This window comes from Colletotrichum fructicola (assembly GCF_000319635.2).
Source record: "Colletotrichum fructicola Nara gc5 chromosome Unknown KSG_Nara_v1_contig02, whole genome shotgun sequence".
Taxonomy (NCBI): Eukaryota; Fungi; Ascomycota; class Sordariomycetes; order Glomerellales; family Glomerellaceae; genus Colletotrichum; species Colletotrichum fructicola.
In genome coordinates this window covers 5,123,871-5,136,624 of record NW_027094052.1, presented here as the reverse complement: position 1 = coordinate 5,136,624, position 12,754 = coordinate 5,123,871, and the positions used below count along the sequence as shown (strand labels likewise).

The following is a 12,754-nucleotide window of genomic DNA, read 5'->3' as shown; positions in this document are numbered from 1 at the left end:
TAGCAAAAGCAAACGCTGCTCGTCGTATCATTCTCTGGCACTCATCGCCTGCAATGTCACCGGGTATCGTGAAACCATTTTCATCATCATTCTTTCCTATCATGCACGCCTACGACGAGAACGTGCCATCCTGGTTGACGTTCGGGATGAAGTTAGGACACAGCCACCCTCTGCCTTCGGGACAGGTAAAAATGACCTCCCCGTTCTTCCGCAACAGGCCCATCTGGAACCGCCACTCCGTCTTGACGGCGATCCCGTTGATCTTGAGCCAATACGCCAGGATGCCCTCGGGAGTACACGGCTCCTGTCCGCTGAACGTCTTCTCCCGCGAATGCGTGTTGAATGCCTTCCACCGGCCGCCCTTCTTCTCGACGGTGCGCAGGTTGACGAATTCGCGGTAGAGGGACAGGTACGTGAACATGGCGTTGGGGCGGCCGAAGGCCGTGATGTCGGTGACGCCGGCGCGCAGCTCGCCGTCGTGCAGCATCGAGTACCACGTCCAGTCGAGCGCGACGCGCGGGGCGAGGATACCGTTCTCGGGCACCTTCAGGGATGATAGCGCGGGTGAGCCGTCGCCCCAGAACTGCAGGTCGAGGCGGCCCTTGTAGATGTAGTCGTACGACACGCCCTTCTCGACCATGTAGCGCTGGACCTGCTGCGCGGCGAGGTAGAGCGCCTTCCACTGGCTCAGCTGGTGGTTGAGCTTGTCGGCGCCGCAGGCCTTGACGAGGACGTCGGGCGGGTCGACGGCCTTCTCCTTGACGTCGTCGAGCTTCTTTACGACGACGGTCTTGAGGGCGTCGCCGAAGCAGGCGCGGAGGTTCTTGGCGATGGTGGCCTCGTCGGAGGTGTCCTTGTCGCCGGCGGCGTCGTAGACGTCCGTGTCGTAGCTGAAGACGTGGACGTCGACGCCGCCGGAGCCGGTCCAGGTCTTGACGAGCTTGTCGTTCTGCGCCTTGCAGGTCTGGAGGTAGGTGCGCAGGAAGCCGGTGTAGACGATGGCGGCGCGGCCCATGTCGTCGGCGGCGCGGTGGAGGGTGCAGGTGGTCTTGGAGCCGGCGCGGATGTGCAGCTTGCCGCTGTCGAGCAGCTCGAGGACGGGCTTTTCAGCGGCGGCGCCGTCGCTGGAGTCAGCGGAGGCGCAATCGGGGAGGAGGTTGGAGATCCACGGGGTGGCGCCGTAGGGGGCGGCCGTCGAGTTGGACCAGGAGAGCATCAGGACGCCCTCCTGGGTGAGCTCGACCTGCCACGAGACGGGCCAGTGGTATTCGGTGTCGGAGGTGAAGAGCTCGGCTTCGGTCTTGGTGTCGGTGAGGGAGAGGGCGCCGCTGTCGAGCAGGCGGAGGGAGTAGCGGCCGGACGGGGAGGTCAAGTGGAAGGGAGAGAGCGTCTGGCCGGCTTCGAGCTTCGACGGCGTCTTGGAGGTTGGTTGCGCATCTTGGGCCGGATCGGATGCCGGTGTCGCGGGTTTCGAGGGCGCAGACGATGCCGTCACGGCGGCAGCGGTCGAGGATATCGTAGCAGCAACATCGTTGCCGCCCTTGTTCGCGTTGTTGGCGGCGTCTTTGGCCGGCGCTGTTGGCGCATGGTTGTTCACCGGGGTGGGAGGATTGTAGCCGACGTGGGGCAGCTGGGGGACCAGGAATATCGCGGCGATGAGGAAGACGGCGACCACTAGGGACAGCCTGAGACACGTGCCGCTCAGCATCACGACGGTTGGGCTTTCTGGCTTGGTGGGCTGTCCATTGCCAGCATAGCCGTGTGTTTTATGGCGTTTGTCTAAGAGGAGGTTATCCAATGAATCCGACAGGGGGCGTGCCGAGGCGGCAGGTGAATCCTCAGTGCGGCGCGATCGCGACGTTATCCGCTTATCGATAGAGCTTTGACCGTATGCATGTATCGGACTTGTTTCAGCGCGATACCTACATACATGGTGCCCGTGATTAGTCGGCACATCTAAGTGCTCCCAAATTTGTCCATGGAATCTTGCTCAGAGGTTACTCGTTCCTCATTGTCAATTCGGTGCAATGACGCTACTTGGTGGATGGGACCTGGATGTGAATGGCTTCAGTTGGTTGAACTAACCTCGTGTACCCGAATCTGCCTTGTATCAACTGTAACATTGGTACGTAAAGATTTCTGTTTCGATGTTTCAAGGCGCCTTTCTTTTCCCATTTGAAGTGAAACTTTTCGTTTCTTGCAACTGATGAGAAGAAATGCATTGTCTCGTCTTTCTATCTCTATCATATTGGCATCTCATTAATCACTCTGAAGTTCTTCTTACTGGTTGTGTTATCCGAACAATCCCTCACCGGTACAATTTGTTCGGCTTTACTCTCTTGTCTCTCGGAATCCTTTCATGGTCATCTATGGGTCGCAGAAACAACGCCTCCTTCTCGGCCATGATGCCGTACCTATGGCTAAGTGCTTTGGTGTCTTCCAAGACACTAGTTGGCATTGTGAAGTCTCCTGGAGGCGGACTCCGCATGGCTAGTGCCAACAGCTCTGGAATTGAATCCCAACTTGAGCTCGTGATGCCCCTTCCCACACTCCACAGCACGAAAAGCCCAGCTATACCACAGTACACGAACAACCCGAACACCAGATTTCTTACTGTATTGTCTTGGTTGCTATACGCAAAACCTTGCATTTCCGCGCGGAAATAAAATGAGGCAAAACGTGACTGATCGGCTTCTTCGACGGCAAAGGCGGCCTCATCTACTGCGGCGTCTTGGCGCTCAAAGAGGCGACTCCGCGGAAAGAAGTGACGCCACCACGCACCATTCTCATCTTTGAGCGTTGTGATGAGATGGGCATTGGGTGCCGTGCGCGCCATCGCGTTGATGAGCATGCCGTTGATCAACGTCTCAATGTGACACGGCGTCCAGTCCGGCCCCCTGTTCTCGAGTGAGGCAAGCCCAGCGGTGGTGGCAAGCCTCTGGAATACAGTTGTATTTGTCTTTTCCACAATAGGATTGCTGAGGTTCGCATAGGATGTACGGATGGTGATCATACGGTTGGAGCCCCAGTCACTCTTTTCGAACCATTCTTGCGTCTTGACATGGTAGTACTGAAACACATGAATTTGGGCGGCCGTCCATTGGGCGTTGGTTATGCAACCATAAAGTGCAGGCTCGTTCCTTTCGACCGGAAGGGAGACAACAGACCCGATTGAGGCATTCGCTGCCAAGTCCCCCTCCGGGTTGATGTCAAAGAAGAACAGTTCAGGAATAGAACCGTTCATACTCTTCAGAAGATCCTCCGTATCAACATCTTCGATTATCATAGGGCTATATAGCGTTTGGGGGTTTCGGACATCGGGAAATTGAAGTGGTCGATTATCGTTCCTAGCCAAGCACCGTGTCGTGATCGATGCCACCTCTGAGTATGTGGTGTACCGGGAGTCAGATCCTCTGTAATTTCTCTCGTTTTCTTGTCCCATGCGTGTCATGGCCGTTTCCCAGAGCGCTGTTATTTTGACGAGGCCTGCACCCGTTGCACGGGGAGGCAACATCATCCTGGAATCCTCCCACTGCATCTCCGGGTTTTCAACAGGCTCGCGAACGGTTAGACTGGCTAGCAGCACAGACTCCGTCGTAGGTAGAGGCCATAGTCCTGGAGGTCGGGTGTACAAAGGTTTATCCACCTCAAGTTTCCTCTGGCCCGGGAAAAAGCTCGCAAGTTGCTCTAACGATTCCCAACCAGCTGATGGACAGCGTAGATCGCCGGTGACGTGGCATATCTCTCCATGGAGGGTATTATTGGCTGTCAACATACTAGGATACATCTCCTGAATTGAGACATCGATCCAGGCCCACGAACCGCCTAATTTGTACCAGTCTTGAATGGGCATCAAGATGGTTGCGATTGCAGGAGCGACTAGTACGGCCAACGCACAGCATGTGAGTGAAAAGACAATAAAGAAGCCTTTCTTCCAGACGGAGGAGAATTGCCCTTGCAACATAGCGAATATGTCATTCGACCATATGAAGCTTGGAGACTTGTACTCGTGGCTGGCGAAAAAGGCTGCCAATGGTATACCTTGCGGCATAGTTGCCTCCATGCGCACAAACGTGAAGACCATTGTGGTAAGAGATCCGATAATGAAGCTCTCGATGAGCTTTGCAGCAAATTGAATAGCCAAAGCGGCCTGCTTATCCCACGCACGAAGCGGTGTTAGGTGGGCCCCAACCCAGTGTTCGCGGAAAACGAAGCGAGCCATGATAGCAGTCGCTATGATGGGAGGGAAATGTATCAATGCGGCTAATAGTGCCATGGGTCGGTGCTTGTAGATGACCACTTTCGTACGGTCATGCACTTTATCATAGAAGAGGCGATAGAGAGAGTGCAAACTCCATGCCTTCAGAGTGTTGTGGATAATCTCCTTCCATTGAAAATTCGGCCTAGTCCAAAGGCGCGAGGGGATCAGTATCAAAAGTAATACATTGAGGCAGGAGGTGTACCGCTTCATCGGTGGCCTTCATCACGCAAAAAGGGGGCTCACTTCGTCTGAATTGATTCCTCCGTCTCGGATCGAGACTGGTGCTGTGACTGCCCTTTGAAAAAAGTTGAGCTGTTTGAACCAGATATCAACCGCGTCATCTCCATCCCTGAATATTCCCATGGAGTTGCGCTATCAGCACGGTTTGGCCTGTCTAGGGAAGACATATTGATCGTAGGAGCTTTGCCGTAAAAGGAGCTGCCGACATAAGCTTGGGTCAACTCTTTGAATTAAAGGCTGGCTTTACCCAACCTACTTTAATAGAGAAATTCGAAGCCAGGAACCACATCCTAGCCACCATGTCTACCTAGCTCAAACACTCCGTCAGGCTCTGTCTTACCCACCACCGGCTGGCTTACACACGAGGTCACACAGGCAGGCAATCATTCCATTGGTGCCTTTTTTATCGTCCACTTCAACTTCCGTCAACTTGCATTGGATCATATCAGGCTGAGGGCGCCACAGTAAGCAAAAGTGAACCGAAAGGGGGATCGGAGACGCAGGCTAAGGTGCAGATGGTACTTTTTGGATCAATAATTGCATTTTGGCCCTCGTTCGGCTGCCGAATACAGGGCCCGGTGAACAAATATGCGTGCAACTTCCCAATTGCCCCAAGGGGGTGCGGGTAATCTAATCCTTCAATTTCTCAAATACCTTATCGTCCATAGTTATAAGCGATTTCGTTTACTAACATCATACAAGTATTGCTCACATCAAGCTTTGCCGAGAGCGAAGATAGTCGAACCTCTGAATGTTGAGCCTTCTGCAAAAGGGGCCTCTCTCATTGTATCGCAACCTCGCGCCATCTCACTCGCTTCAGAGGGCGAGACCAGAGAAGATCTTCCCACCAGGTTGTTTCTCGAATCTTGGAAATCGCTTCCCCGGCCATGATGGAATGCACTGCATGTCTTAGTCAACTTTTCTGGATAATTCATCGCGCGAGAACTCACCATAGGCCTCCCCCACAAGCTCATACTTTCCCGTGGATCTTCCATAGCTGCCGACTTTCTCTCTCAGAATAATGGGAAAGTTGCAACCGGCAATGATGACGACCTTGTCGCCTGGCCGCAGCGCAGCGGGACCTATGCACATGTATCTCTCATGCTTCGTGACGAAAAATCGCCTCAACGGCATCACGTTTCGTATGACGTCAGAAGTAGTGCTATCGGCCGCAGAACCGGCACACAAGGTCATGTCAACGATGTGTCGCAAGTCACTCCTCGGCCGGTTTGCCTTCAACCACCAACATCTCGCCTCATTCTTGGCCTTCTCTTCAGCCATCCACCAAGGCTGGGCTGCACCAGGGAGAGCATAACGAGCTAGGAAGTAAGCTTCATCACGAATTGACCAAGGTTCGATGGGGCCAGGTCCCTGAGCAGTGCCACACGAATTGCTGACCTCGTCAACGAATATAGCATGAGTATGCAGAGTGTCAAGATCGCCAGCAAACCAAGCCACGGGCTTCTCGTCGGCGCAAGCGGCATAACCATGCCCGAACACCTGTCTGACTTCCATGGAGCCGCCGAAAAATGGAGAAATCAGACGCGCGCGGTTAACGAACAGAACCGGTCTGGCCTCGTTCGCTTCTTTCCGCCAGTCTGGAACCCAGGACGGAAGCTGGACACCGTCGACATCGTTTCTGGGTCCACCCGCGGCCAAAAGAATATCGAGGCTGTCCTCCGTGCGAATAACATCTCGAGCCGTCTCGCAGAATACCTGTCTGACGGATTTCGAGTAATCGGGCTTCAACAACAAGCCTTTGTTTTTGCCGACAAGGCCCAAGACAGCAAACACTTTATCCCTGGGGTCTTTTGCTTCTCGGTCCCATGTGTTCCACAACAGATCGGAAAGCTTGCCGTCCAGCAGTCTCATCTTGCATAAATGAAGAGCGAGCCCATAGCGTCTCTGAAGTTGCCCCCACCGCCCGGCACGTTCACCCTTTATCAACGAGCCCATGTCATCCCAGTGGTCGTGATAATTCATGGCGTTCTGAAAAGTCTCCCACGTAAGGGTTTGCTGCCCGCATTGAAGAACCGCCCTCCCGTCCGCGCTCCAGACTTCTTGGACAACCCAGGTGCGGCTCCACCAATCACGGTGGATGAGCTCGTCGATAGCAGCCCAGTCATCTTGAAATTCTTCCTCGTGGAACCGAAACATTTCGTTATCGTAAAAACCTGGAGCTCCAAGACTGACATGACTGATCTCTTCGTCGACTTTAATGTCAACGGAATAGGCCATCTCGAGCCGAGCCCGGCGAGCCGTCTTGCTGCGTGCCAGACTTCGTTTCCGAAGCTCCCACGGGTTCCAAACTTTGACGTTGACGTAGTAATTATAGTTTTCGGAGCTCTTGGTTTTGATGTACTTGCTCCATAATTGGACCCAGTCTCTGAATGTGGTCATCAATGAAAGTAGCATTCTGCCAGGACTGAGTAGATCCCGGTGGGTGCTCGCACGCGCAGTCAGGAGATGAGTTGAAGGAATGACCTTAGTGGACTCAGAACCGTCCTTGTAATCTTGGCTGAAAGTACTGTCGTCATCTTGAACCGAACCGTCTGATGTGGTGTTGCTGCGTCGTTGTTGGTTTTGACCCATCTGGTTTAGAAATGCAATTGCACGATCACTTCCATCGCCTTCGATTGCCGGTCCCAACCAGATGACAACTACTCGGGCGCGAGAATAGATTTTTCGCATCTGCTGCACTTGATCGCTTCTCTCTGAGATATTAGCTTGATTGATACAGATGGCGTCAATCCAAAGAATCCGAGCCTCAGACTCGCGGCGAAGACAGCGTAACAGGGATGTAACGTTGCGAGTGATCGAAATATGCCCGGCGCCAGAAACTTCGTGTTCACCCGAGGTGGACACTGTGCCGGGGTTGGAGATGATGTTCAAAGTTTCCGTAAAGCTTCCGGTGCCCCAAGCATAAGACACTGCTTCAAATTCGGGCGCTTCTTCTAGTGGTGTTGAATGAAGTGTGCCAGAGAGAGCGGTTGTTTCATTGCCCGGGTGAACGGTCAGGAGCCGAATGTACCCTCGGGGCAGGTTTCGGTAAACAGAATGCATTGCAGTGAAATGCAGCTGAAGCCGGTGGCCAATGATAAATCTTTATCGAAGAGGTGGCTCAAAGTGCAGGAAAAGCAGACGCAGGCTGACCCTACCAGAACGAAACGTCGAGAGTGGTGAGGAGGTGTGGTAGAACGGGAAACGATTCCGCACCACCAACTTGTTGGTTGGAAATCTATGAATATTCTAATCGGCTTCAACGACGCTTTTTATTTCTAATTGGTCATACCCCTCATTCGTATCATGCGGAACGAACCTCAACGTTCATTCGCTAGATAGTGCATGTGGAAGGGACCAACAGTAGACTCCTATCGGGCCACTCCACTCTCAAAAGGTACGGATACTGTAGAATAACAACAAATCGCGGTTCACTCTCCTGTAACGTCACGATCCAAGTACCTTCTATGTATATCCAAGATTATTACATATAGAAGCCCTATGGAAGCTCGACCTCAATCAAGCTCTCAACGCCCTTGCCTCCACCCCAGATCTTGACAATCTTCAACCCAGCAATCTTCTCTAGAAGGTTGTACCAGTCACCCTCGGTGCGCTCCTTAGAGCAGAAGAGTGTTAGCATAACCATATCAAGCGCCGATGTCTCCCACCAGGCACCAGTTGACGGAATGACGTTCTCGTTGATGAGCAACTTGCTGTAGCCGGGCTTCATGGCGGCCTTGATCTGCGCAAGAATCTTCTCGCAGACATCATCAGGCCAGTCGTGCAGGCATGAGTGCATGTAGTAGGCACGGGCACCCTTGACGGGCTGTTCTGTTAAGAAGTCGTGGCCCATGGGCGTGATGGCTGGCGTCAGCTCCTGGATCTGTCCGATGACCACAGGCAGATCCTGCAGAATGAGCTTGCCCGGTGTGTCAGGGTGGTAGCGGTGGAATTCGGCCAGGTCGTGACCGATGCTGCCACCGATATCCACCAAGAAGGGGGCGTCGGCATTCTTGTCGGCGCCTTCGATGAGCCTTTCCTTGACGGGGAAGAATCCCGGAGCCATCCAAGGGTTACGGCCCTGACGGTAGCCGGACATGTGGTGGTTGAAGTGAGTGCCGTCTGCGGTTACTTCTGTCAGTACAGGTATCCATGCGAGCTTATTTGTGACTTTAGAACTTACAGCCCAAGTCTTGTTGCCATGAAAACATATCCTTGTCGGTGTTGTAAGCGTACATCATAGATGTATCCTTTGCGTCGGTCGGGTTCTTGAAGCCTCTCTTGCGAGAGTACTCGTGGAATCGTAATGGGCCAGCGCCGGTGCAGGAAGTCCTAGAGGCGTCATGATGTTAGTGAACCGTTACATAGAGATAATACGTGACTTCCGAAATGGAAGGCAAATTTAAGACTCACATAGCAATGTATCCATCTCCAATCATGGGAAGGCTGAGCGACTTTGAGAAGTTGGTGGGCTGGTACTCGTCGAGGCCGGTCTCCTTGATGTATCCCATAGCACCAAGATGGCGCATGAGACGACCTAAAATGGGCTGTTAGTCGAACAAGTGTGAGAGGTAGATTGATTGGGAGACTTACTCAGGAGAGCTGGGTCAACACCAAGGGCTTCGGCCAACTCGGTTACCTTTTGGGGTCTATCGCCATTCTTGGCCATGAGCTTCCACAGGCCTGAGTCAACACCAAAGTTGATACCGGCAATGACACCGGTCTTGCGGAGAACTTAGTTAGTTTACATGGAATAGTAACAGGTGCCGAGGCAGAAGCCTACCTGTGCCCAGCAGTGCTTGATCATGGTCTCTCTCGGAGCCTCGAGAGCTTGGACAATGGACCGAGCCTTCAGCAGGAGCTCGTGACGGGCTTCTTGGCCACCAGTGGACAAAGAGCCAATCCCAGCATTAAGCTCCTTCAGCAGTCCAGGAACTGCTGCCAGGTCATTGGGGCTGGTGGCAATTGAGGGGTCGACGACTGGGGCGTCTTTGGTGCCATTGGTGCCATTTGTACCGTTCTTACCGTTGGTGCCGTTTGCAGCTGGCATCATGAATATAAATAACGACAATGAATGAAGTAAGCTGAGGAGAAGTGAAGAAGCTGGGGCCAGACTGACATGGCGCTTCCAAGGCGAGTAGTTATATCGCGCCGCGAAATCAGTCGGAAGGAACCTCTTCGGAAGTCGGGAAACACAATGGGCATCTGCATTTGCTACAGCCCCCACGTTCCGTAAGTTGTTTCTATGACCCCTTTTTGTGGTGGGAATCGAGGTCCTCAGAAGGTGAAGGGGAGTTGGAGAGCGGCGGAACTGGCGTCTCTCCTGATGCAGCACAGTTGCTGGCAAAGCAGATCTCGAGGTCCAGTGCTCCATCCCACTTCGTCCGGGCCGGGATCCCGAATCCCCGTCCAAATACAGTTCTGACAATGTCAACGGGACCTTCCGCGGTTAAAGCAGAAGGCTGTGTGGCCTGCACGCTGCCCCGGCTTGTGAAGACCGGGGCCCCGGACCACCGGCCCCACCAGGAACCATCTTCCGGACCAGGCCCGAGCAGGGGGCAGATGCAGTGTTGGTTGATAGTCACAGTTTTGGCTACCAACCAACAGCGCGAGAGCCCAACAGTAATCCCCAAACGGAAATAGTTACTCTCGGTCAACACTGATCGGCCGCCGTCCTACCGTCCGAGGCTTGGCCACATTCTGCTCAACGCTCGCAGCCCATGTTTTTGGAACAAAACTAAAAGAATATTGGGCCTGACGACACAGCTCCATATATCTGCAGCCAGACACACAACATGCTGTTGGTGAAGGCTCGGCTGTCGGGGTTCCAGCCGGGCACCTAGACAATGAAGACATTTCTGTGCCCACGAACAGCCCCTGTGGCCTGTCCATGGGCCGGGCTAACTTCCCCAATGGGACAATGCGGTTGCCAGGCATGTTCCAACACGATGAAGAACACGTCCAGACTCCAACAGATGAAGACTGCTTCCAACATATTACATATGGAGATTCCTTGCAATATAAATGGGACCTGCGGGTACTTCCAACAACACAAAGACGATTCTTTTGCCCAGAATGATCAGACCGATGGTCTTGGCTTGCTATGCCTGAAAGTTGACGCCTGTTCCAACAAGTGGTTGGAGAATTTCAACTCGGGATTCTGCTGCAGCCCGTATTTCCTCCACGTTCAATCGTATGCAACACATTGCAGAGGGCCCACAGCCTCCTAGTGCTTCGTCTTTTCGTCTGCTCGTTGACTGATCTTCACGAATCGTGATCAAGTATCAGGAGGATCAGGGGCGGGATGTGGGGTTATACTGGATGTGGCAATGCTATCGCCGACCGAAAGCAGACACACAGATTTTACACGTATTGTCTTCTCGGAGAGAAATTTGAAGGAGTTTGTTTCGAGTCTAATAAGTCGGGCAAAAGAACCCTGGAGTTATGAAAAATAGCTTGGGATATTGAAAAAATGAGCATGATCGGCAATCGGCAATTTTTCATGCGTACCGAGAACATGGTCCGCGAGCAATCTGGTCGGCTTGCATATATTCTTCGAGCTCCTGCATGCGTCCGAAGCTGTCTCCGGTCTCCGAGATCCTTCCGCATGCCCGCATGGTCGCTGAGGAATTCTTTTCTCCAACTCCAACATGTCGAGTCCACCGGAGGATTCCGATGAGTGGAAGGCCCAGGACAAAGGGCCCACCATCATCGTCGTTTGCTGGATTGTCACGGCCATCAGCACCTGTTTCGTTCTTGGCCGAGTTTGTGTGAGGGGGAAGATTATGAGGAAATTCCACAGCGATGACTGGTTCATCATCTTAGGGCTGGTGAGTGTTTCCTTTACCGCAAACTTTGTTATACAGAGATCCCCTTTTGTGTACTAATCAACCTGTGCCGTCCTTCAGTTTTGTGGTTACATCTCGACGGCTCTGTCCACGATCGCGGTATCCTACGGCAATGGGAAACACATGAAGCTTCTATCGACCGAGCAGAAGCAAGGCGCCATCTTATGGACAACGGCCGCCTTCTGCCCTGGCATCATGTCTTTCGGCCTTCCCAAACTAGCCGTGATCTCTCTTCTGACGCGGCTCATGAATCCAGGGGGTACCATAAGTGGTTCTTGTGGTGGATGGGAATCTGGTGCCAGTTGACGCTCTTCGTGACAGCAGGGCTTCTCCTTGGGCGCTGCACGCCAGCCAGGTCACTTTGGGACTTTTCTGTCACGGGCCAATGCTTCAGCAAACAGATTTTAGTCGCGTATTGCATCTACGCGGGCGGTATGACGACCCTCTGTGCCCCACAGCTCTCAGCTTCTAACACAATTTTCCTCAACAGCATTCTCAGCGTTTGTTGATGTTTACCTGGCTGTGTATCCGGCAATAGTGCTCTTCGGTCTCCAAATGTCGACCAAGAAGAAAGTCGCTCTGTCCTGCGCCCTGGGTATTGGTTCAGTGTATGTATTATTCATCTCGCACGCATCATTGTTCGTGACTACTGTGACTAATGGCCGACTCATAGTTCTGGTGTTGTTGCTGTTTACAAAACAACTCGTATCCCGTCTCTCGCAAGCGATGACTTCTCTTGTAGGGCCTCTACCTGCGCTTTTCCGTCGATGGATGGAGACTCGCAAAGCTGACTTTCGTTTGCTTCCCAGATGATACCTCTGATCTGGTTATTTGGACAGTGTAAGACGAACCCACCCCAGACACATTGAGCCAAATGGCTACGTGCTGCCAGCGTTCTCTGAAAACAGCATTCTAATCGCGGAATTTGGCAGTGTCGAGGGCAGCACCATCATCATTGCGAGCTCCATACCTGTTATGCAACCACTCCTCGAGCTCATCCTGCGACGCAACCCCTTCAGTTCCGGGAAGGGATCCAAGCAGACACTGCAGTATTACGAGCACTACGGCTCCCAGAGCAAATCAAAATCGCGCGGCGGCGGCATCGAGCTCGGCCAACGCAAGCCCAAGTCCAAGCCCAAGGACGACCTCGGCCTTACCATAATCGAGAGCGACGACAGTCAAGAGAACATACTATCCCCAACAACCGGTTCAAACAACCAAACCTCCACATCATCGGGTGCTCCAACCCTCACAAACAACAGCGACTCTAGCCGGCATGCTGCGGATGGGAAAATCGTCCGGACCGATTGCGTGAGCATTTCCTACGAGGAAAGAGGACACACTCAGGAGACATCTGCTTCGAGCAGGTGGAGGGCCATTTAAGCCGAAGTTCATTTCGCGTTTA

General features: G+C 53.1%; 5 protein-coding genes across 5 annotated transcripts; 1 reads left to right on the top strand and 4 right to left on the bottom strand.

The window, feature by feature from the left end:
- Positions 1-109: 109 nt before the first annotated feature.
- On the bottom strand, positions 110-1,708 carry CGGC5_v004186 (uncharacterized protein; the record flags this gene model as incomplete). Its single annotated transcript, XM_032032981.1, has 1 exon — positions 110-1,708. The coding sequence occupies one exon, from the start codon at positions 1,706-1,708 to the stop codon at positions 110-112; it is 1,599 nt and encodes a 532-aa protein (XP_031887723.1).
- A 600-nt stretch (positions 1,709-2,308) lies between these two features.
- On the bottom strand, positions 2,309-3,286 carry CGGC5_v004185 (uncharacterized protein; the record flags this gene model as incomplete). Its single annotated transcript, XM_032032982.2, has 1 exon — positions 2,309-3,286. The coding sequence occupies one exon, from the start codon at positions 3,284-3,286 to the stop codon at positions 2,309-2,311; it is 978 nt and encodes a 325-aa protein (XP_031887724.2).
- Positions 3,287-5,282: 1,996 nt separating this feature from the next.
- Positions 5,283-7,093, bottom strand: CGGC5_v004184 (Heterokaryon incompatibility protein 6, OR allele; the record flags this gene model as incomplete). Its single annotated transcript, XM_032032984.1, has 2 exons — positions 5,283-5,401; positions 5,452-7,093. The coding sequence occupies 2 exons, from the start codon at positions 7,091-7,093 to the stop codon at positions 5,283-5,285; spliced, it is 1,761 nt and encodes a 586-aa protein (XP_031887530.1).
- Positions 7,094-8,000: 907 nt separating this feature from the next.
- Positions 8,001-9,551, bottom strand: CGGC5_v004183 (O-methyltransferase; the record flags this gene model as incomplete). Its single annotated transcript, XM_032032985.1, has 5 exons — positions 8,001-8,623; positions 8,685-8,833; positions 8,915-9,038; positions 9,095-9,224; positions 9,285-9,551. The coding sequence occupies 5 exons, from the start codon at positions 9,549-9,551 to the stop codon at positions 8,001-8,003; spliced, it is 1,293 nt and encodes a 430-aa protein (XP_031887529.1).
- Positions 9,552-11,151: 1,600 nt separating this feature from the next.
- On the top strand, positions 11,152-12,732 carry CGGC5_v004182 (uncharacterized protein; the record flags this gene model as incomplete). Its single annotated transcript, XM_032032986.1, has 7 exons — positions 11,152-11,331; positions 11,410-11,608; positions 11,671-11,781; positions 11,840-11,957; positions 12,023-12,087; positions 12,159-12,189; positions 12,282-12,732. The coding sequence occupies 7 exons, from the start codon at positions 11,152-11,154 to the stop codon at positions 12,730-12,732; spliced, it is 1,155 nt and encodes a 384-aa protein (XP_031887532.1).
- Positions 12,733-12,754: the final 22 nt, after the last annotated feature.